At 39.4% G+C, this 24,861-nt stretch overlaps 2 protein-coding genes across 2 annotated transcripts; both read left to right on the forward strand.

Moving 5' to 3' along the window:
• Positions 1–6,267: 6,267 nt before the first annotated feature.
• Positions 6,268–10,797, forward strand: rbm7 (RNA binding motif protein 7). The gene is made up of 5 exons (XM_086164797.1): positions 6,268–6,441; positions 6,716–6,878; positions 7,258–7,333; positions 9,229–9,319; positions 9,961–10,797. Exons 1-5 carry the CDS (start codon positions 6,349–6,351, stop codon positions 10,282–10,284), a joined length of 747 nt encoding a protein of 248 aa, XP_086020923.1. The 5' UTR covers positions 6,268–6,348; the 3' UTR covers positions 10,285–10,797.
• Positions 10,798–13,428: 2,631 nt separating this feature from the next.
• On the forward strand, positions 13,429–23,091 carry barx2 (BARX homeobox 2). Its single transcript, XM_086164421.1, has 4 exons — positions 13,429–13,793; positions 18,593–18,938; positions 20,843–20,927; positions 21,262–23,091. The coding sequence occupies exons 1-4, from the start codon at positions 13,508–13,510 to the stop codon at positions 21,565–21,567; spliced, it is 1,023 nt and encodes a 340-aa protein (XP_086020547.1). The 5' UTR covers positions 13,429–13,507; the 3' UTR covers positions 21,568–23,091.
• Positions 23,092–24,861: the final 1,770 nt, after the last annotated feature.

The raw sequence follows: 24,861 nt of genomic DNA on the forward strand, positions 1-24,861 counted from the left end.
TGTGTTATATGAATGCCAATAATAAGTTATCTCCAGGCCAAGAACAAAGGGAAGTCCCATAATATGGTTTGTAACAATAAAAACCCATGGAAAAGTTGTAATAGATTAGACATGGTCCCATCTTGTGAGATCTGTCAAACATGTCTTAAGCTATATAATCCCTTTGAAGTAATGGCCTTTTTACCCTGACGGTGGAGATGACGGGCCATGGCAACTGGGCTCTAGAGATGCTAGGTATCCAACTTCATGGCAACACAGAAACAGTGACAAAAGCATTTCAGAAATCTACTGCTGACAATGAATGCGCTCATATTTTTACAACAATTCTATAAACTTTATGACATTACGCTTCTCAATAATCACATGGGATTCATAGGTCTAAAGACAATTTTATCACTGTAGGAGGGGTTGAGGCTTGGACTAAGCCTAGTGTAATAAAACAACCTATTAAATGCATGCCAGTCATCCATGGATTTAATGAGTTGCCTATGTGTATATTTTACTCTGATTAATGCGGTGGGTTTTTTTGTGCAATTACATCACTGACAGCGGTCAAAATGTTAGTTGGAGCTCAAGTAAAAATTAGAGGGAAGGCTTGGGAGCGGCGATGTGAAGCAAGTATTTGCATCGCCAGGAATTGGCACAACACCCTCTGATCAGCTGATTATCATAGTGATGAGAATCTTCAAAGGGAAATAAAAACTTTCTTCTTCTATGCTCGAGCTCAGAGTTATAGGTTATGAGCTGCAATATTGACTGTCTCTGTGGGCCTGCTCTGCTCAGAAGCAGGAAAATGGGACACTCCGCTGTTGATTATAATGAATTGGGGAGGAAGGGCTTACTTTTTTAGAAGAAAAAAAAAAAAGGAAGCGTTTTCTTTTGACGGAGCTCATTATATTCTCTGAAAGCGTTTGGGGTTTAAAAAAAAAAAAAAAGCAGAAGAGTAAAAGAGGCGCCGATGAGAGAAAAGGAAAGGAGTTGGACATGGGACATCTAGAGAGGATGAAGATTTGTGATGCGATGGGGTTTACGCTACGGGGATCCATTTCTTAATTTTCTTTTTCTCATTTTGCCTCCATATCTATAAAACACACTCCATATGGGCCATTTGGCAAAAATGCATTATTCTGTTTCTCAGTATGCAGGCCTCTGGGATGAGCTTGGCTGTCTGAAATGTGCTGACATTTCTCTTCTGGAAAGAGCTGAAAGAGTAGATGTAATGGGGGAGTGGTGGATCAGGGTTAGTGTATAAAAAAATAAAATATAAAAAAAAAATGTCTATTATTTCTACCGAATTTGATCATTTTCATACCCCTGTTGCTGTACTATGTATTCATGTTAGCTTCAAAAAACATCACGGGACGGGTGTTTCTCTAGTTAAGAGGCACAAGGAAAAAAGATGCTCTGACATGGTCCATTGTGTGTAGGGTTGATGCCAGGCTTCTCTTTTTTCATAGTTTTTTTTTTCTCCAGATACTGCTATTCAGCAAAATGGCACCTTGGATTTTTATTCCTTTGTGTATATATAGATGAGTTTGTGACAAAAAAAGAAGAGAAGAGAAAATGGGAGGAGATCCAGAAATTCATGTTAAGTCACAGCCTGTCAGTGCAGTGGCAACATGCAGCAGTAATATTGAGATAACAAGCAACAGGAGAGAAAAATAGAGGAAAAAAAAAAAAAAAAAAAAAACAAGCATGGGCCCCCCTCAAAATATGCATCCATCTATTTAGGACAGTCCTGAGATATGTTGGCATGCTTCCAGTGATGAGCTCTTGTCTGTGTGTGTGTGTGTGTGTGTGTGTGTGTGTGTGTGTGTTGGGGGTTAGCACTTCAACTAGCGTGTCTAAAAATGATAATAATTCAACTCGGATACGCCTTTGCCGGATTCTGAAAATGCTTCTGAATCATCCTCCACGGGATGGTAGACATAAAGGTACTCAGACTACAACAGAAACAGTACCCTTGTGTACTTCTTGTGTTTTATTGCAATATATTGTTCAGGTCAAATACACTACGTACGCAGCAAGAAGACTGCCTATACGCACCGACTGCAGCTCTGAATAATAAATGATGTTCACCACAAAAGTGGTTCCTCTGCTCTGCTGAATTAAGAATGATTTATCTGCAAATTGCCACCGGAACTCCCCAGATATTGTTCTTATCAATTGAGTCCATCCAATTGTAGAGCAGCAGGTGTAAAATAAGATTGCTCAGAGGTGGATGTTACAGCTAGATAAGCACCAAGTAGCTCTTATAAAAGGTACAGGACATTAAACAGAGCACCAAATGCGGTGGAGGAAACTGCTCTGTGACATCACGCCGCCAGAGAGGTGGCTTAATTAAAATTTAATCCGACAAATATTCATGTGCGTTTAATGATCCCGAATCATTTCATTCCACATGATTTAATGAGCAGTGGGGAAGGACGGCTTTGGGGTGCTTGCAGCCGAAGCATATATGGGCGGGTCGTGGTCAAGAAGAGAAATGTGTCGAGCCACCAGTCAATCACTTCATGGTCCCATTAAACCCTTCAGGCCAGGGGTCATACTTGGAAATGTGCCTATATTGTGTAGCTATGTGTTTGTGTAGCCCATTTAGAATAGCCTTGCGTGGAGGCTGTAATCACCATAACATTGCACTGAGATGTGACATGCAGGAATGGCCTACTTCTGAGGTCCTGCCATGTCACTTCCACCCCTCTGGAAGTGTTCACGGGTTATCGTCTTGCCCTTGAGCATTGTTCCAATTTTATCCACCCTTTCTTCCTCTGGTAATTAAAACAATCAGGCCAAAACCCATGTTCAAACATCCATGAACTATTTTCTAAAAGGAATATAGATAGTCATATTTATAACTGCAAAGATACAACTTACTGTCTCTTCACACTAAATTCCACATTAATTGTTCATATTCAAAATTAGACCTTGTTTCTACAAACCATAAAAATCAGTTGGAGCTTAACAGTTCCATCCATCCTTTCTTTCTTTCTTTCTTTCTGAGATAAGGTTAGGTGATATATTTATCTTGTTGTGGAAAAAAAAAGGGGTTGCACAGTGGATAGCGCTTCGGCTTAACTGGGTGACGGACTCTGGTTTGATTCCAACTAGGGGATCTTTCTGTGTGGAGTTTGCATGTTCTCTGTGGTTTCCTCCGGATTCTCTGATTCCAAAAAACATGTGGGTTAATTGGAAAACATGGGGGGAAATTGCCCCAAATGAATGAGTGAGTGAATGGTTGTTTGTCTGTTTATCGCCCGCATCTCATCTGATGACAGCTGGGATAGGCTCCAGCATCCCCCTTGATCCTGAGTGCAGGATATGAGGAGGAAGGTGGATGGATGAAGAAAAACTTCAATATACAATGTAAAGAGTGACTTTTCCAATAATAGAAAAAAATGTCATCATCAATTAAAGCAACATGAGATATTTCAGGAAATCTGTACATTATTCAAAGACTAAAGTGACATTATAAAAGAAACTAGACATTACTATATATGGCATTCATGATGGTTGACTGATACTGAAGCATTATTTCAAGTGAAGCTAATGCAAAATCTGAAAGTGTTTGGGGTCCATGACAAAAAATACATCAATTTGAAGCTATTGATGAAAAGAATGACCCTAATTTGGCCATCTTTGAACATTAATTGTCATTGTTCCTGTTTAAAAACCCAGTATTTCTTCTACTAGTCAAAGAAACTGTCTTACACAGCAGCACAAAGATTTATTGTAATTCTGCCAGAATTACTTGTCAATTACAGGCAATATCCATAGATCAATGCTGCCATCTACTGCTACATCTGGCACTTTGCATTTGAAGTCTGTGAGGCCTTTTGGTATCAGTTTTCATAATCTTTAATTATGAAAACTGTACAAGTGTGATCCATTTTGAAAAACCAAATACACAGCTTCATTTGATTGCACTATACAGTCTGGTATGTTTCACTAATTTGCCTTTCTTGGCCTGAATTCTCGACATAATTTCCACACTGCAGTTTTGCCCTGATGTAGCTCTACTGAATTCCATCCAACGGTTATAAAAGAGGCAGAAGGAAAAACATCACAGGGATATATGGGCTAATGGCATCGTACAGACTTGAAATAGATGCGAAGGCTGCAGTCATCAAATAGTATTCTGCACAGGTGTGCTTTTATGGTTTAGGTTTTTTTTTTTTTTTTTCTAAGTTCCACTGCAACTTGCTTTATTTTCAGCCATAAGCATTTTGGGGAAAAGGGCCAATACATCAAGTACTATAGACGATTCACAATAGAACAGATCCCACTAGACATATTGACCGCCAGGATTTTGGCTCTAAATTACTATGCTAATCGCTGCAGGACTGACTAACTGTTGGGAATAGTACCTTGTAGGGAAAAATACAGTCACAAGGAAGGATGTAGATTTATGCATATGCTTAGCCTATTAGGCTCACTTGGACCTTCCATTAATTTAAGTAGAACTGTTTTTTAAATAGCTGTACTGGACAGATGTATTGATTTCAACAGAGGCTTTTCTGTGGGAGGTTTTCATGATCTCCCCACACCTACAGAACTCTTCTCTGTGTTCTCTGTTTTCCTCCTATAGTCAAAAAACATGCAGCAGCCTAACCAATGACTGTTAATCGGTGTGAATAAAAGAATGAATCACTTTCTGTCTCTACATGTGGCCTGATGATTGCCTGCCAACCAGTCCAGGCTATAACCTACAACTTGGCAAAATGTTGCTTGGGATTAGCCCCAGAACCTCTGCAATCCTGTAAGCAGGATACAAGGTATTGGGAGTGGACGGCTCTTACTGCAGCTTTATCAGACGAGAGTATGGGAGGATTCCCAGATAATATGGGGTAATCATTCGTTTTTGAATGTGCTGAGAAGATACAGAAGCTCATCTGATTATTGTGCATGTTAAATGTATCACTTGACCTCTAAACTTTTTATAGACTCCAGCACTTCATCTCTGAGTGACTCACACAATCAAAATAAAATGAATAAATATTTAATGAAACCTTAATAATCAGTTACTATGAAGGAGTCAAAAAATTGCAATTATAACAGACCGAGTTCAGTGGAAAGTTTTCAAAGTTATTGAAATGTGCCGAAAATAAACTAAACTAAATGAGGCTTGGATAAGGGTGTGTATGAATGTTGTAATGCAACACTCATTCATAGATTAATGATCGACCAGCAATAGACTCATTGCAGGTAATTATCCTGGCACAGGCGTACAGAGCGGGTGTAAATTAAAGTGGTAAAACAAATGGCGATATTATGCTTTTTTACAGAAACATTATAATTTTATGTTTGTAACACCTGCCCCTTTCCAATGACCGCACATTACAACTGTCTACTCTAAAAAAGCACAGTTATTTCAGAAGCTGTCTCATCAACAATACAGGAAACTCGCCGTGAGATGTAAAAATCAAAAATATTCAACTTAACTCTGCGATCCGGGTACTTTGCATTAAAATTAATGAAAATCAATTTCATCAATTTCAGTCAATTTAACTAAGTTCTACCAATTTCCATTTTAGCATTTGCTTTAAAACTACATTTAAATGTAATCTCTAAATGAGGAAAATGTTCTCTGATTTCCAAACAATGCCTTTGGCATAATCGTGTACACACAAACATACTGATATGTCACTCATATTAACTTAACTATGAGACCGAAGGGACTGAAGTTAGATTGATCAATGTTAAGTTCATATCAAGGAATCAAACTATGTGTATACAGCAACTTTATTCCAGGGTAATTTATGAATGAGAAATTAAATTATCAAAGCCACATATTAAGCATATATTAACTTTCAACCTCTCTCCGTAGTTAAAAGAAGTCTGTTAAATCATACAGTATTTGCCTAAATATTTGTTTGTTCAACTGAAAATACACATGATTCAATGCCATTTTTGATAATTAAATATTTCAATTAATAGCTCGATCAGAACATTATCGTACGGTTTAAAAAAAACAAAAAAACAAAACAAAAAAAAGACTTGTGTCAATAGTACTTACCTTTTCAAGATAAAAAAAAATATATACAACCGTAATACATTCATGCATTGTATAGGTGTTAAAGTCCTCACTAAGACACGTCATTTTTGACCTAATCAATTGAAACAATACTCTGTTACTAGAGTGATCCCAAATTAAATACCGATGTTTTTTTTCAACGACAAACGATTGTAGTAAATGTCGTAAAGAGACACACGTTTATGTCGCATGGAGCGCGGCAATTGCGACATTCCACTTTACGGCAATATGAGGCCTATCGTTTGTATATCATCGAGCCAGTCCTGACAGTAATACGTCTACGTCGCTTGGAGAGTGCTAGTATTTTCCGAATAACAATGGGAATCGAGGATGAAACTGACCGGACGCTCTTTATACGGAATTTAGATACGAGAGTGACCGAGGAGCTTTTATTTGAATTGTTTTTACAGGTACTCTCATTTCCATTTTAGCGCTTGTTTTGCCCTACTTTAGCCGTTAGCTTGGGCTTACGTTAACAGAGCTTAACAGAGTTTACGTTCTCCTCAAAGCAGATATAATATTTAGCTCTCATTTGGTTTAACGTTTTCAGTGTGCTATAACTCCAATAAATCGTGTTTACGCGCTGGGTGTAGACTATAAATGTTGTTTTTTTTCTGTTTTTTTTTTTTTTTGTAAGTGCTCAGCTTCTGGTGCCGTTCGTTCTTACCTTACTTTGTCTTCTAGGCAGGACCTCTCATCAAAACAAAAATTCCGAAAGATATGGATGGCAAGCAGAAGTCATTTGGCTTTGCCGTTTACAAACACGAAGTGTCTGTGCCGTATGCCATGCAACTCCTCAATGGAATATCGCTGTTCGGAAGGGCGATTCATGTGCAATTTAGATCAGGTGAGTTCGAATCTTTATTGATTTGAGATTAAATTTACACAGCTGTCAGCAATGTCTTATACTAAATGATAAAAGTACATTTCATTCTGATGTCGTTCACCTTAGAGATTCAAATTGAAAACACATTAAAATATTTATTTACGTCCTCCTTTTTTATGTTTTTACGTTTATTAATCTCTGATACATATGTGTGTTTGAGAAACTCACGGAAACATGTATCACTAAAGACGTATTCCTGCCTCTTATGGAAAAAAAAATAAACAAGGAAAATGTGTTACAACAAATCATGCCTTTGTTAGTGTGTGCATCACTGTGGGAATGCATAGTTGTTTTTTCTTGACTTCAATATCACTAATTTGTTCAATTTTTCCCATCACAGGTAGCAGTCATAGCAGCAGTTCAGGGAACTCAATGAATTCCAGTCCTGGAACTACCCCTAATCCACATGGACAGCGGTAAGAGGCTCTCCCAAACACTGTATCCAGACCCATGAGGATTAATTCTGGATCAATCTAACAGTGTGCTGACCTTAGAGGCACTTTACCGTTATAAACATTTTCTTTTCACATTTACTCGGCACATAGCATGCTACTGAACATCATCGCAGAAATGAACAATGCCACAGCGTGGTTTCCAGTGATGGCATGGTCCATAACCTTATTGACTTTCACAAAGTTGCCAATGTTTTCAAGTTAGAATGGTAGGGAATCTTTTTATTTTATTTTGTCTGCAGAGTTGCAGCACATAAAGATGTAATGATACATCAATTTTATTTATCCATTTATTTCATCAAGTGACCAGACTGACTACTTTTTTTAAACCAGAGGGAGAGGCCAGTAAGTCTAGCCTCTGTATCTCTTTTGTATCTATTTTTTTAGTGCTTATGGACTTCATCACTCCTTTGCAGGTTATAGCACAGCACATGAATTCCTGAGAGATAAGGCTCCAGTACGTGGTTTCTCATGGAACACAACTTGTGCAATTCCTTAGTTCATGCATGCCTGGTAATGTCTGGTTGCTTTGGTTGGATGAATTAATCATTATTGGTGATGTTTGAAGTTGGTTTTATTTCCAGTTGGCGGGTTGTCTTGAGTTTAGACCAGTCAACCCTTGGCAACCCTTCCATATGGTATCATGCAGCTAAATTTAACTTGTATTGCATTACTAATCATTTAAAAATGGTCTAATAAGGTCACAAGGCTCTGATGAGCCATTCACACATATTGCCAGCATGATGGCAACATGAAGGAGATCGAATTTCTGAAGTAGGCGGAGGGGGATGCGGTGTTGTTGAGACAACATGTAAACACTGTAGGAAAATGTCACGGCAAAAGTTAATGGTTCCCAGTTCCTAGTGGTGTTATGCCGACAGTCCTCGTCATTCCCAAAACCACAGCATTTGCGGAAGCCGTTGTGGGTTGGGAGTCTGATAACTGGCCGAAAATGAAACCCTTCAGTGGTGGAATCAATATGTGTCTCTCCACACTGTTTGTGCACTCAAATGGGGACCACATTTAGTGTAGCTGCTTTTATAATCATGCAGCATTCTTTTCTTGATTGAATTCAAAATATTCCTATAAAAAATGAAAAAATGTTCACCCTCTTAATGTTAAGGGTGCAGTCAATACTCTTAGAGGTGAATTCAGACCAACTCTCTCAGGGCTCTTTTAAAGTCTTAAGCCTCATTAACACAGTCTTTCACAGAAAAGTTCCAGTCTTATTCCAGGAAAGGATTGTGCCCATATGAGAGCAGGAATCCAGTTTGTGAGGGGTTAGGGTCGGGGGTGGGGGGTACAATGCCAGTTTGCCTCATCAAGACCTCGTAACAGTATGGGAAATATGCCAGGATATGAAGGTTTCGCAGCTTCATGGGTTGGCAGTGAAAATCATCAGTGTTGCCTGGAAGGTATTCACAAAGTTTTCCTGGGAATGATACGTGAAAGCCTTAGAGTATGCCACACCTAGTGAAGCAGTGTTTTGCTTGCTCAGTCCTGTGTTCAGCCAAATGTCAAACCGGTTTGATTGATTTATTTATTTTGTTTTCCCTGGCTCAATGCTATGATTAGCTAAGTTTAAATAATTAACAATCGCACCCAAGAGGGCTTTGCATTGTTAAATTCTACTCTACATATTCTACAAAATCTAATTCTATTCTAAATTCTACAGATTGCTTGGAAAAGCTTTGCAATTAAAGATTACATTTTCAATAATTTCAAATAGGTTACATGTGCAAGAAATTTCAAAATCCCTGGAATTGTTTTGTCTTTTGACCATATCCTAAACACATGTGGTACAAAACTGAGTATGATTCTCTTTCAGAACTATCCTGTCATTTGTTTCACCCTTACAGGACCCCTGTTCCGTTCAGTTCTCCTCCACATACTCCGCCCCAAATGCAAAGATCCTTTCCACCTCTTGATAATCTACAGAAGCATGTCATGGTAACCTGTTTTTTTCTTTTTAATCTTGTATTACATAAGAAATTCTGTCTGCAAGCTGTATTATGTTGATGAACTTTAAAAAGTGTGTGCGCACACACACACACACACACACACACACACACGTTTTAAAGTGTGCGCGTGCGTGCGTGCTGACAAATGTGAATTCTTGAGCATATGTTTCTTGCATATAAAACACAGTATTAGCAGGATTATGGAAACCAAAGATACCCTATTTTAAGCTTAATCCTTACTGGCAGAAATCTATCGATTCCAAAAAAAAAAAAAAAAAAATTACTGTTCAAGTTTCAGTAGTAATGGGAATTGTTTAGGTTGTGACAAAAAGGAAGGAATTTTCTTCTTCCTTTCAACTAAAATTTAGTTAATTTCCAAAACATAACTGGTTCAATGTATACGTCATTAAATATATTCCCATTAGCTAGCATCACTGGCGAATGGGAACAAAGCCATATTCCTTGTAAAGTAGCCCATGACGACTTATTTGGCCACTCTGCTCGCCAACTAGTTCCCAGGCAAAATTTACTTTGGCGTAAGAGCTGCATGGCGGTTGCAGGTTACTGGTCAATAAATTTTACTTCTATTCTGCTCAAGTCCTGTTACCCATCATTTTCCTTGTCCTGTAGATGAACAACAGGACGTGGCAGCTCCAAATGCAGCAGCTCGATCAGCTAAACGACCACCCCAAGTCTCTGCAGAGACATATGCCCGCAAGTGGACATTCTGGTGGCGGTGACACACGGCAACAGGACAAAGCTCCATATCGCCATCGGCATCATTACAGCGAGGAACCAGGAGCCGGCCATCATCAGCACTACGGCCACGGCAGGAACAACTACCATCCCCAGAACATCAGGAGCAGCAACCGTGACAACAGAGGCGGCCACAGACATCATGACGACAGGGGGAACAACCGTGGCTACCAAGATACAAGATGGAAGCGTTACTGAAAAGTGGAAAGAATTTCTTTTAAGAGACTTACGATTTCATGGACACTTGACTCTCATGACTTGCGTTGTCAAAATCCTCATGTATACTCAGGTCGTTTGTACATGATATTTTGATATTTTTTTTCTTTTTTTTTTAGCGTTTTTAAACTTGTACACAACTTTCATGTGAGCTTTTCCTCACAAATGTTGTAGATGTCAGAAGAAAGGACTTAAGTCATGACTGTTATTCATAAAGACAAAAAAAGACATGTATTTAAAGTTTTTTCTGCCTGTTTTTATGTTATGTAAAAAACTAAATGGTGCTCATAATTTTTAACTATTCAGGTATATTATTGAAAGATGCCACAGTTTTGATTGATTCCACCAGCACCACTTTTCCTTGCAGTTGGGCACCGGCGATTTGTATTTGACGAATCAATTCTGACCTTACCTCTTTCTATTTTTTTTTTTTAATCCCTTTGTTTCTTACCTAAAGTCAGAATGTTTTAAAACAAACATTGTTATGATCTTTGATTTGAGTGAACTGTCCTTTTTTCCATCGGGTCAAGGCCGCGATATGGCAGTACATAGCAAAAGGCCGCCTGCGGCTTTATCCGTGTTTATCCAAAAAGGTTACCTAAGCGAGCTATTGTTGTGTTGATGCTACATGCTTTAACGTGTGCACACAAGGCCTTATCTGCACCTATAAATTCACAACATGTAACTAATATGCTTGTGCAGCGGGTTACGAAGTAATCTAAAGGTGGCGCCTTGCATATCCTTTCATTGAATCAATTAAGCTGATAAATATAACCGACACATGAGCGGCTCCTACATTTGACCTTTCTATTCAAGATGTTTAGAAGATTTGACACGGATTTGTCACCCACTCTGTTCACTTTACAACCTGCAATTACGCACGGGGTTATTTCGCGTTCTTCCGAAATGTGCAAAGGAACCCGCCGAGGATTGTATCTCGATCTTATTTGTCAGGAAGAATTGTCAATTAATAATAATAATCTCAGGTTGAGGTCAGCCTTCTGTTTGGGGACTGAGGGATCAGGCCAGGACAAAGCAATGACCAAATCCCTTAATGTCACCCTTCGGGGGTCATAATCTACCCTTCCGAAAGTGCTTACGCCCTATATTTTCTACCAAAAAAAAAAACAAAAAACCTCCATCCCCCAAATAAATCCTCACTGTCTAAAAATCAAAGGTGCATTTGCACCCTCCTCACTAAGCTCCGTGTTTGGCTTGTAATCTGCCTGGTATCGTGTTGCATCCTGGTGCTCTCAAATGGCTCTAATAGCCGCGGTATCCCTCCTCCCCCTCCGCCTCTTCCTCCTCCTCCTCCTCCAGCCTCGGCGTCGGTACTAGGAAAGCCTTTATTACACTTCTGGCTGCGGCATAACTCCTGTAATTGGTTGATCTGGCTGGCGTCTCCAGCCCCGGAGCGGCCAGATTAGGGGCTCCGCTCGGTAGCCGCTGCTGTGCGGATTTATATAGAAGTCTGTCTCTCGAATAGATCCGCTTCCAAGCGCCTTGAGCCCCCCGCACACCACCACCACCACCACCTCCACCACCGTTTCTCTGCAGCCGCCGACTGCCGCTCCTCCGCCTGTCGCCCCTTATCCGTTTTAGGCCCCGGAGGGTTCGCTAGTGGAACCACATTTAAGAAACAAACAAATCAATATTGAAATTACTGCTTTTAAAAAAATTAACCGATCACTACATCGGTAAAATATCAATGTCAATGTTACTCATCGATAAAGCCGATCGGATGTGTTTTAATTACACGGGATCTAATTGGACGTCTTTTCGATCACACGGCTGCCACTTTATATTTATTTAGATGTTAAAGTTAAATTAAATACTTAAAAAAACCTAATACAATTTTCTTTTTTTCCCCCCTAAAAACTATAGGCCTCGTTGGAATAATGCGCTCATAAATATGCCTCCCCCGCCCCACCTCAACAATACAATGTAAACGATATCTCGGTCTGTAACTGTATTATTTATGGGAAAGTCAAGTGGATTAAATTCAAATGAAACTTTTTTTCTTTTGGGCAATTCACTGCGACCAAGAAAGTGAAAGTGAATACAGAAAGAAAAATGAGAAGGGGAAAAAATGAGAAAGTTTGAATAAGCAAGTGAGAAGTTTCTGCTTGCAAAGATGCTATATTTTGATGAAACTCCACACGTTAAAACTCGTTTAAACCACAATTTCTCTGCTTTTAATGTAGTAAAATAGCGATATTCATTTAATGTGGCGTTGTTCATAACGGTTCTATTACACAGTTTGGAACAGGAGTTGAGGGAGATTTTTTTTAACTTTACTCCACTAAGTTTAGCCTCACCGTTTCATTAACTTATGATAAATTATGTTTGAACTTGTTTTTTTTTCAGGCTAATATTATGTTAAGAAAATTGTCTTTTTTCCGACGTATCCTTATACCTCACAATCGTGCTCAGGAGCTTTAAATACTTCTCATAAGTATCAAAAATAAACCATAATAATAAGATTATTATTAATATTATCATCGTGGATGGCATATGGTAATAAAATATTCAAGGTCCTTTTTACAAAGAACTACAATAATGGCCTCTCCGTGGAGAAACATGTCCTCGTTTAACCAGTGAACTTCATATTAACGAAAACATGAAAACAGGAAGGTTTGAACATGTTTTCACGTCAAAAGTATAATTATTCTAATTTTATCCTTCTCGACCTTTTGGGTGATTTAAAGCGAGAACGGGTTCATTGCGATTGTGTATAAGTTAAATGTGTAGTTTAACTTCTCTAAAGGCAAAAAAAAATAAGAAATAAAATAAAAAATGAGGAACTCAATCTTCAGTTTAGCAAGATTGAAAAATGTCAACACACTAATGTGATTTCATTGGTTGTTACCACCAATGATACGCATTTATCATATAACAACTTTGCATTTCAACATGCATTGTGGGGCAAATTAAATCTAGCGATTCTGTGAGAGGGGGCGGCGTGTGTCTCACAGTATGCACATATGTATCCGTCAGAGAGAGAGAGAGAGAGAGAGAAGAGAGAGAAAGAGAGAGAGAGAGAGAGAGAGAGAGCAGAGATGATGCGTTCAGGGACGGTTTATATAGCAGTGGGTGTGCGCTCACGCCGCAGTCCGGGAACCGCGCGGTTGTTGCTCCGGGTTTCCGCGCTTCTCCGCACTTGAGGGAAAACTCGCAGAAGTTAAATGATGAGTCCTTTAGACGCATGAATTGCAGAGGTCTCCTTCCCCGACTTGCATCTGTCCAGATACCCAAGAGAAAAAAACAAAACAAACGAACGAACGAACAAAACCAGGGAGAGATCATGCACTGTCAAGCCGAGTTGCGGCTCTCCTCCCCGGGACAGCTCAAGGCTGCGAGGCGGCGGTACAAGACTTTCATGATAGACGAGATTCTCTCCAAGGAGGCTTGTGATTATTTTGAGAAAATCTCCCTGTACTCCGTGTGCCCCTCGCTGGTCGTGCGACCGAAGCCACTGCACTCCTGCTCGGGTAAGAAGTTTGGTTGACGTTTTCCTCTGTTACTTACAAACGAGGAAATTATGATAATAATGATGATAAAAAAATGGAAATAACAAAAAAAAATATATCATTTTGAACTTTAAAATTGCGGGTGTGATCGGTCAAATGCGCTTCTTTACCCGCCAACTAATAGTTTATCCATCATCTCATTTTTATAATGGATGTGACAGTGATTGTTTATCTGATTTACAATGTAATTCTCTCCATTTTTATTTGTATATATAAGTACTATATGTGTGTATTTATATATATATTTGTATATGTATATATACAAATACATATACATACATGCAAAGTATATATTCAAGCACACGCGCATATTTGTGTTTGTCTGTATGTATATTTGTAGATATATAAGTATATATGTATACACACACCCACACATTGGAAAATATGTACATATGTATTCATACAGATATGTACATATGTATGCGTAAAGGCTGTCGTATTTTAGACAAAGATGGTATTTCTGTGATAAATCTGCCACCAAGTTTAAATTGCCCTAATTGCGTAGATGAGGGGTGAATGAACATAAAGTTATTATCAAGGGAAGGGAAATGTTTTACGATAATCCGCTTGGTTTAATCACTTCACGGCAATTTCAAAACCATAAAGTAAAATCCAAGGTGTGTCAGTTTATGGTCTGCAAGTGGTGGAAGATACTGTAAGTCAAAGTGTCAAACGTAGTCCAAGTGTTGTGTCCGGGGTGATCAACGTCAACATCAAATAAAAAAAGAATACATGGATTAGATTAAAAAAGTTGCAGATTTTAACTAGTATGCACTGAATTACAACCATATCTATTTAAATGATTAATTATATTGGATATTTGCAGAGGTACTGTTCTTGTCTATATGAATGAATTGATATATCAAGGACTTTATCTGTCATATAAAAACCATTTCCAAGTCTATCCAAAATGACCACACCATTCCTAACTTCTTAGACAGATAGATAGATAGATAGATAGATAGATAGATAGATAGATAGATAGATAGATAGATAGATAGATAGATAGATAGATAGATAGATAGATAGATAGATAGATAGATAGATAGATAGATAGTTAGATAGATAGATAGATAGATAGATAGATTAGTTGCATCCTCTCACTGCATCCTAGAACTGCGTTGTCGTGTCAAAAGCAGAACTTTTAACGGCTTCTTAATTGCAACCTGCGCTGAGTCCTCAAAGGCTGCAGCTCCACTCCACTAACCATTAGGGTAATTGCTCCAAAGTCAGAAATAATAGCGCCCTCGATTTGATGATGACAGTGGCAGTTGGATAAAAATAGAAGATATGGATTGGTGTGTGCAAGAGGGCACTGGCAGGGCCTTGGCGCCCCTCTGTTTGGCTAGATAGAGTAACCCGCCCTAAATATTAGAACACTGTGCCCACCGCTTATTTGTAGCAGCCGGGGTGTGAGACACCGTATATTTCCCAATATCAATTGGCTTACGAGCTTGATATAGAAGCTGCTGGGCCGACGAGAGGCGGCCTGTCCCGGCGTGGTCCCCAAACAGTGAAAATTTAACAAGAGGATGCCATAACCGACTGCCACCATTGGAGGCCGCTGAAAGGCAGTAATGTCAGTAATGCTCTTACAGGAGGAGCCGACAGCAAATGAATCACCATTCAGAATGATCTGTTATGTATTTGTCATTAAATCTGCCGCCTAATTCCCATTGTGAATCCCTTTTATTCAAACGCAATACAGATGTTCATTCTGTAATGTAAACGCTGCCCCCCTTCCTCCAATTCCCTGTCAGTTACAGTGGGATCAACGGCAGTATAAGTCCCGACCCGGCGCTGTGCGTCGAACGACGTAATGGCAGGTTACAATATTTAATTTGGAGTCTCATCTCTCAGCAGGATCCGGGGCATGGCTTTTAGTGGTACTTTCTGGAAGAGGTGAGAGAGATTAAGATCAACTGCGGTGTAATCTTACTTGACAGCATGATGAAAAATAACAACAAAACATCTTTGTGTGGGAGTGTGCGCACAGCCCTGGGTGGAGGGAGTGGGGTGGGGGCACCGGGTTACGGCTTTACCACTGGCTGATGACCCATAGAAGAAATTCAAGTTCACAAAAAAAAAAAAAAAAAGCTCTCTCATCTCACCCGAAGCACTAATCCATGGCAGACAGTGAAGTCTTCCATTAGGACATAATGCTATTTTACAATGACTGGCTGCAATCGTGTCAACACATGCAGACGAGCCTGCTAATACTCATACAGGCAGAAATAAAGTTGATGCAAATCCTCCATCTTCTTCGGGTCTCGTTTGACCGTTTCATTTCCTAACTTTTCTTGTTTAAAGGCTATCATGTACTTCGTCAGCTCTAGACAAACTAATATGGCCGCTGTATGTGTTGTCATTGAGTCAGACTTAGCTGCCATATAAAGGTGGTGATGAAATAGTTGACATAATGAATTTCTGCTGGTCAGTGTCCTTGAGTCAATAAATTTACCAAAACATTCTTGAATCCTTCCTTTCCACTTTATTTTCTTTTAAATAACTTATTAAAGTGAATCAAGCTGTTTTTTTTAAATTGTCCAAGAAGTTGTATGACCCATCCGGGAATTAAAACAAAAAGAGGGGAAAAAAGTAAAAGAAAGGAACCACATGTTTCTGCAGCTGTGATTTATATCCTGAACGTGGCAGAAGTTAACACGTTTGGTTTAACGTACGGTTGTCATAACGAAACGATGAATAATCCCTCCTCAACATCCAGCTTAGAGAATCTTAAATGACAGGGAGGGCATTCGGTTCGGTCTGCATTGATTCAACTCGTTGCACCCGAGTTGCCTTTTTCAGATATGTAAAATATTCAAAGTCAGAATTATGTTATTATAACTACAAGTTGGGTGGAGAGCATTGTTCGTTCCTAAAAAAAGAAGTCTTCTTGATCTATTTTTAGCAGGTATGTCTTCTATAATGGTTTCCATAAGCACTTCTGCTGGTCTTTACATTCCAACTGTGATTATCAAGAGTATCAGTGTGCCTTTGCATGGTGCTGCTGTGTGCTCTCACTGCAGCTCAAACAGTTTATTTGTAGACTATTGACAGACTGCTGGCACTTGTCAACATCGTATCAGATTGGAGCTCAGGGCGACGGCTGCCCTGTTAGGGGCAAGTCACCGCCGGGGCCCCGACATTTTCCCCCCTTTCTCTCAAGTCCACGTTCTCTCTTACACCCCTTCTGTGCAACTGTCAGGAGACGACATAGAGCCCTTTGCAGACAAACGGTCAATATTTGTTTGATTTGGGCTGACGCGAATACGCATCTTTCGTTCCCTCAACTTAAACGTGTTCATGTCAAATTCCTTTTTTTTTTACTTTGTCAAAGAACACTAGCTTGATTTAGATGTAGGGAAAAAAAAAGAAGAGATCGTTGCAGATGGGATTTTTCGGAACATATACATTGTAATTCTCATATAACAAGAGGGAAAGCATAAAAGCCAGGGGAAAAAAAGGAGGTTCTTGTCTAGACCTGTTGCAACAGCAGCGATTTCATGTTTGAGGATTAGTGATGACCTCAGCACCTCACTATGATGTCATGGTGAGCCCAAGGCAGTGTCTGATGTGTGTGTGTGTGTGTGTGTGTGTGTGTGTGTGTGTGTGCGTCCGTCCGCGTTCGTGTGTGTGTGTCTGAACAGGTGTGCCTGCCAGTATGTGCGCTTACATGTAGCATTCGCATCATCGTGGGATCCATTGGTTTATTTCTGCAGCTGATGTGTGCCCGTATTCAACTGCAACACAAGAGGCACAAAGGAAGTCGTAATGTTACTATTTGTGTCTTTTGGCAATTGTGTAGCAAAGGTGTTTTATAATTTCATCTATTAAATCTGTGTGAGTCTTTTTTCAGACGACTGGGAACAAGCCTTTTTCTTTTGCAGTGTTTTATTTCCTTGTATATGCTCCTCCTTATTTCCCTCCTATGCTCCAATGCTTTACAATCAATGGTGCACTGAGGTTGACAGTAAATTTTTCTAAGGATATTGGTGGTACATTTGAGGCCATAAGGATTTTTTTTTCCGGCACATTTTATATTCTCTCTGAATGACCCCGATATGTCCACTCAGCCAACCTTCTGGTCTCCGTCCCTCCCTTCTCGGCTCCAGACGATGGTTACTTTTTATTGATTCTGGCGTCTTGCTGCTTCTGTGTGCTCTGATAAAGAGCGAGGCTGAGTGTGTGTTTATATGTGTGTAGCGCGTGCATGCTTGTGTGTGTATGTGTGTGTGTTCATATAAGGCTGTGTGTGAAAAAGAGGGATCACAAGAGAGAAAAAAAAAAACAGTGCTTTATTTTGTATGGCAATTTTATTACAGCCTTTACAACGTCTAAATGTGTGTGTGTGTGTGTGTGTGTATCATCCTTTCAGCCGCACTATATGTGCGTGTGTGTGTGTGTGTATGTGTGTGTGTGTGTGCATACGGTTTTGCCTTCGGAAGCCAGTTAGCGTTTAACAACCTCTGAAAAAATAATCATTCATTTGAAGGGTTCAGGGGAGTGGTGTAAAACACAGTCTGCGTCATCGGGTCATAGCCCCGGACATGGTGGAGGTCAAAAGCAAAACACTTTTCACAGAAAACACAGCAATTAAAAATGAACCTGTCTAAGCAATTACACTTGATTAATGCCACAATCACTCACTTAAAAAAACTTCCGTTCGTTCTATTCTCTCCCTTTTTTTGTTGCTCTGGTAATTATCACAACATTTTCCTCATCTGACTCACTGCGCTTGCTCTCTCTCTCTCTCTCAGGTTCTTCATCGCTACGTGCCTATCCGCTCCTCTCGGTGATCACGCGGCAGCCTCCTAGCCTGCCGCCTCACCTTCCTCAGCCATCGTCGCCGGGCAGGGTGCCTTCCCACCTGCCCTTAATATCCCCGCAGCACCAGCAGCAGCAGCAGCAGCAGCAGCAGCCGCCACGGGGCTCCGAGCCCTCGCCCAGCCAGACGCCGCTCAGCATAAGCAGTGAGTCGGAGACAGAGCGCAGCACACCCCGTCTCAAGAAGCCACGGCGCAGCCGCACCATCTTCACTGAGCTCCAGTTGATGGGCCTGGAAAAGAAGTTCCAGAAGCAGAAGTACCTGTCCACACCTGATAGGTCAGTGTACCCTGAGGAGCACATCTGCTGAGATGATGTCAGGTGGATCTGTCAACAAGACACTAACACTTGCTTGCACTGGATGCTGAAAGAGGTTACAACATGTAATCACATGCATAGAAAAAAAGTAATTAAAGACATATGAATGAATGAAAGAAAACCACTGGTAATCATGTTATGGTTATTATATTTCAACCAGCTGTAACATAGCCAACTGACTCTTTTAAGTACCACTCGACTGGAACGTTTTGATAGCCTGCATACCAGGCACAGGGTGATTATATATCTCATGCACACACACACACACACACACACACACACACACACACTAAGAAAGCTTCAAATGGTATTATCTTCTGTGATTAACATCATAGGTTTTATTTATTGATCCCCAGGGAATGTCAGCCATGAGAGCACTTCAGCTCTAATTGGACAACAGTGATGCTTTAAACTCACATGATTACCATTATTTACTGACAATCATAAAAAATCAAAGAAAACATTCTACACACACACACGCACACACACACACACACACACACGCACACACACACACACACACACACATACACACACACACACACACACACACACACACACACACACACACACACACACACACACACACACAGACATATACATATATACATGTATGAATATAAATATATAAAATTCACTGAGCTAACTTAAATAATACAAATTAAAATGTGTATTATAAATAGTGCTTTAAAATATATTGTAACTTTTTTGGTTCTAACATGATGTTAAAAAGTACTGAATTTGTATGTTATGCCTCACATTTGGCCATCGCTGTTCAGAGCCAAAGAAAAATACAGCAAATGTTTATCTCCACATGAAAGATAGTAATTCTATTTTCAAAGTCAACCTTTGCATGTATGTATAATCTTTTAACACTGTATCCTATTTCAAATGGAATTGATGTATGAATTTCTTTTGGCGTCCAAACCTGCGGCAGTGATCATCAGCAATTACTCAGGTTCGAAACAGAGAGCCTGAGGCAACACTGGGATCAAAATCTGCTACCTGTACAGATGGCTTTGCCAAACCATAGTACCTTGTCAAAATATTCAGATTTTGACAATGTGTCGAAATTAATTAAACAGCCAGCAGGCAAAAAAAACATTGTGAGAAAAATAAAATATCCCATTTTCCCACATCAAAGGTGTAGTATGCCACCGACTCCGGTTTATTATGCTACAGCAATAACAATAACTATTTTTTTCCGCACCTGGAATTGGGCCGCCACAAGTGTGGCTTGGGGAAACAACCATATCCATGAAATGAATGAAAACAACGCAGCAATAATAGCTTTAAAATGCCTTCATGTGCATCTCCACAATTATGAAATTGTGAAGGGAGTGGTCTTGTTTCTGTTGAGACACACACAGGCACATGTACACACACACATGCACACAAGCCCTTTATCTGACCGTTAAATGCTCTGCAGATCAGGGAAGAGGAAATCTTTCTTTAAAAACCTGAAAGCCACTACTTCCCCTGACAAATGGAAGTCTTCACTTAACTATCCCTTTTCTGAGGTATCGGATAACCCACCAACCAATAGCCGTATTAGTCATGGATCACCACATGTGGCGGATACATTCAGAATTTCTCCCCAAAAGCCCAACAGCCCATCCAGCTTCAAGTGACTGGATCACTGATCCTGGTACAGATGTTTCTGAATCAGCTCACAAGCAAGTCAGCTTTGATGTGAGATTCAAAGAGGGTTTTTGCACGAGACGTCTCTTGCAATAATGTAAGCCGTGATTGGTGCAAAACGATGCGTTATATATTAATAGGGGTTTGTCATTAATTGTTATTCTGACGCTTAATATTTTTGTTTAGTTTTGGTTTCTCATGTGTTTTGTTTGTGATCTTTGCAGGTTAGACTTGGCCCAGTCGCTCGGCCTGACACAGCTACAGGTGAAGACGTGGTACCAAAACAGGCGCATGAAGTGGAAGAAAATGGTAAGAGAGGCCTTACTTACGTACCATGGAGGAAAGAAAACAAACAATTCTGCATTGTCTGAAGTGAGGAAAGGGGCGTGAAGGGGCAGAATTTGTGTGAGTTGTAACAGATCGTGAAAATATAGTTAGCAAACAAGTTGTAGGCGATTGACGGGTCAGAGAGGAACAAAAAAAAAACACAAATCATTAACTCCGAAGACAAATGGGAGAAAAGGGAGCAACTACACGTTATGTGTCTTCTCATAATTACTGTAATGGCAAACAGCGCCTTTGACTGCAGATGCCATTTGTCACCAGAAAAAGTCTACAAAGACGGGGATGTGTGTTATTCTAGGTGCTCAAAGGAGGTCAAGAGGCACCCACTAAGCCCAAGGGCCGACCCAAGAAAAACTCCATTCCAACTACAGAGGAAATAGAGGCGGAGGAGCGACGATTGAAATTGGAGGAAGAGGAGAGACTGAGACAGGTCGCCGACAACACGGCTCCTGCTCACGGAGGAGAAACCTCTCAAGCGGAACCCCAAGATCTCAGTACGGTCACGACCAAGGTTTCCGAAATGGACAGTGCTCTGAAAGCGAAGGAAGGATCTGACCGGGATCGGCCACTCCTAATGCAGTCAGAGACTCATACAGCCAGTTAAACTGGAGCTGCAGAACCAAGGACTAATGCCAGCCTGAAAACAAATAGTGCCTCAGGATCACTGTAAAAAGCCTGTGCGACGCTGAGATATTTGCTGGAGGGACTCGATCAGAACCATAACAATGGTATCCACACATTGCCTATTTTAGCCTAAGTTTTTTGTGTAATGGAATAAATGTACAATGTAAAGAGCTAACGTGTTACGATATTAATCTATGTGGTTAAAAAAAAAAAAATCACACTTCATATGGGCTAGTTACTTAAGAAAGAGTGCAAATCTGTCAAACCTCAGCATTTTAGCCAAGCCATAGTTACGACGCACGATGTTTACTCACAGTAAGAAGTGGTGTCACATTTTACACGTCCCCCAACGTCAGAGTTATGCCTTACTAAGGTGCACCTAGTTCTTAACTGCCAAAACAACACAAATATAAATGGTGCCTTGTTCATCTCAGAGGGAAGCTGTTAAAAAAGTGTTGATAGAATTGCTATCAAATGCAAGTATATTTTTTACAGTGTTTTTTTGATTGCAAGTGGTTGAAAATGTTTAGAAATGAACACTTTAATTATGAGTTCTGCTCAACAGCTATATATTACAGATTTGTTAATTATGTGTTAAGAATGTCTCATTGTCTCATTTATTTTTGAAAAAAAATTCTGGCAAGCCTCACACTGTATAATACTGTAAAAATCTGTATAAAAATATAAGATATATGCTCTTTTGGATATGTATGTAAAACAGTATTTTTGACTGCTGTTTTAAATTGGATTAAAATTGTTTGTATGTGTAATGTTACAGCCGTCCATGATCTTTTTCTTCTGTCTTGGGAGATGAGATGACTCTTATTCCACCATAAGGCCATTAAGACTCTGGAACTGTCAGAGATTCTCAGAAGAAATAAATCAAAGCTTCTGCCAAAGATACACCGCAACTCCTGAACATTTAAAATCCCATTTTCTGCCTGGAGGCTTCGCATGATTCTCCTCGATCATTATGGTTGACCTGCTTTAGCATATAGCTGTCTTTATCTGCCTTTGTGTTCTGAATGAATTTCAGTTTTTCCAATCATATAGATTTATTTTTACCTCTTATTGTTTCTATTAAAAAAAAACAATAAAAACAAACAAACTACAGTATTTTTCTTGATGTAAATAATTCTTGTGTCTTATGGTTGTTTGCTTTTTAGCATCATGTCAAATTATTTTTACTATTCGGATGTTTTTATATGCATATCCATGTATGTCAGTGTATTTAGATACACACAAAAAAAATCTTCCTATCATTGTTATGGTGTGACTTCCTGGATTTGTTTTTTCACAGATGCAATTCTGTTTTCATTCTGTACATTCTTACCTTTGAATTGAACCGAGCATATCAAACACAGCCATCTATATGATCCTTCACACACGTGCAGGCTTTGCATGCATATCCTGTTTTGCGACAACGATCAAAACTCGGTTCAACGAAACCTGTGTTTGCTTGTTTGTTTTTTGGTGTGTCTGTAATTAAAAATGCTAAATGAGCAAAAATTAAAAAAAAAAGGTATTTCACTATCCTCACGACTCCGGATGATTCTCCAATCTACTGTCATGCCGCCTTAAAATGAAATAGTTACAGTCGGGTTGGAAGGTTGTGGCTCAGGGAGATCCATTACAAAGGAAGCATTTTGTGAATGTATTTGCATTAGTCAAAGTTCATCGTAGATCACATTCAAGAGAACAAAGCATTTAAGTACTCCATGTTGTGACATTTATCATCTTTATCAGTACGCCAACAACAACCTTTAGTGCACCTAAGGTTACCTCTGTGACCCTGAGTAGGTAAGGAGCAATCCAAAGTGTATTTTTAGCGGCTGATACCTGACATGCATGATTTATAAAGCAAGCATTGCCGGTTAGCACTGAGTGATGTGAGCTGTGCTTTAACGCCTTGAGTAAACACTTTAAGTAGGCCTCAGATGAGTGCGTATTGACAACTGAAGCGCCTACACATCCAAGAAGTATGACTGGACTTTTTTTTCTCTGTCCCAGGGTGTCAACTGACCACTACTGTTGGTTTTCTACATCAGTGATTTAAAGCATTGATATTCTGCACATGCCCTTGATAAGGACATGTGCAGAATGATTTAAGATAGATACTTAAAAAAAATCAAACTTAAATCTACTTTCATTTTAATTAACATAGAATGTCATTATTATATATTATTGTATAATGAGAGATTATCCAAATAAGATTATCTCCAAATGAGAGATTATGTTTGAAAAGTATGACATGAGTTTAGAATGAAAGGTTTTGTCTTAAAATTGTAAAAAGTGTTTAACAGTTACAATAACGGTTGAGTCTTTGTTTCACATTTAATGTGCACTTGAATGCTTCCATTTCTTGAATATTTTACTGTGTACTCCACCGTGTCTGATATCTGAAATGTCAGTTTTTGGATGACAACTTTTCAAGTCTCACAACACTTTTCACCACCATTTTGGCAGATTTGTTGCTCTTTCTTTTTTTCTTTTGTTTTTTTTCATTTTAATTAGAATTTTAATTTTTATCAAAAGCTCCAAGATTTGGATACTCACAAAGCTGAAAGCACATATAAAATAAAATAAAATAAAATAAAATAAAATAAAATAAAATAAAATAAATTTAAGAAAGACAGACAAACAAGCATATTCACAAGTATGTTTTTAATGTCATTTTCAGATTTTTATCAGTTCCGTTGGACCTTGTAAATCAATGCAATGATTTTGATATGATACAATTAGAGTTGTCCCCATTTGCAAGAACAACACGGAAATACCCCTGTGTGCCAAGTTAGGGAAATAAAATGATGTCTTATGATTCATAACAGCAGTTCCATAAACAATGTAGGCAAACAATATTCAACTCATTTGTAAATTATTTGTTTTATTACTCCATAATGTGGTTTGCTACACATCATCTCAAGCTGAATGAGCTGTATGACACAACCTAACCACCGGGTTCAATGAAGAATGAAAAAAACCGAGCAGGTACAGTTTATGTGTGTTAATTGCAGTGAACAAGGGCAAACATTTGGCTATCAGATTTTTCTTGTGAAAACAAAGGTTCTGGCTGGCAGGCAGAGAGGCAGGTTTGCATGAGCTGCACTTTGCAAGTCTTCACAGGCTGGTGAGCTCCTTGGGGGTAATTGTTGTGTGGCAAGGTAAGAGAGACTTCCAGAAACAGCCCTGAGGTAACACACTGTCGGGCCTAATTGGAGAACCTGTTATTCGCTCACAAGTCCAAGTTCAACCACAGGTCACAAAGAGTGGAGTG

This window comes from Fistularia commersonii, chromosome 18 (assembly GCF_037954325.1).
Source record: "Fistularia commersonii isolate RoL2024-O1a breed Wild chromosome 18, RoL_Fcom_v1.0, whole genome shotgun sequence".
Lineage (NCBI taxonomy): Eukaryota > Metazoa > Chordata > Actinopteri > Syngnathiformes > Fistulariidae > Fistularia > Fistularia commersonii.

What these genes read in the sequence shown, in the direction of transcription:
- barx2 (XM_086164421.1), top strand. Translation starts at nt 13,508, where the DNA reads ATGAATTGCAGAGGTCTCCTTCCCCGACTTGCATCTGTCCAGATACCC. An exon ending in GCCACTGCACTCCTGCTCGG is followed by an intron (nt 13,794 to 18,592) that starts GTAAGAAGTTTG and finishes TCTCTCTCTCAG; the next exon opens with GTTCTTCATCGCTACGTGCC. An exon ending in TACCTGTCCACACCTGATAG is followed by an intron (nt 18,939 to 20,842) that starts GTCAGTGTACCC and finishes TGATCTTTGCAG; the next exon opens with GTTAGACTTGGCCCAGTCGC.
- rbm7 (XM_086164797.1), top strand. Translation starts at nt 6,349, where the DNA reads ATGGGAATCGAGGATGAAACTGACCGGACGCTCTTTATACGGAATTTA. An exon ending in TATTTGAATTGTTTTTACAG is followed by an intron (nt 6,442 to 6,715) that starts GTACTCTCATTT and finishes TTTGTCTTCTAG; the next exon opens with GCAGGACCTCTCATCAAAAC. An exon ending in ATCTACAGAAGCATGTCATG is followed by an intron (nt 9,320 to 9,960) that starts GTAACCTGTTTT and finishes CTTGTCCTGTAG; the next exon opens with ATGAACAACAGGACGTGGCA.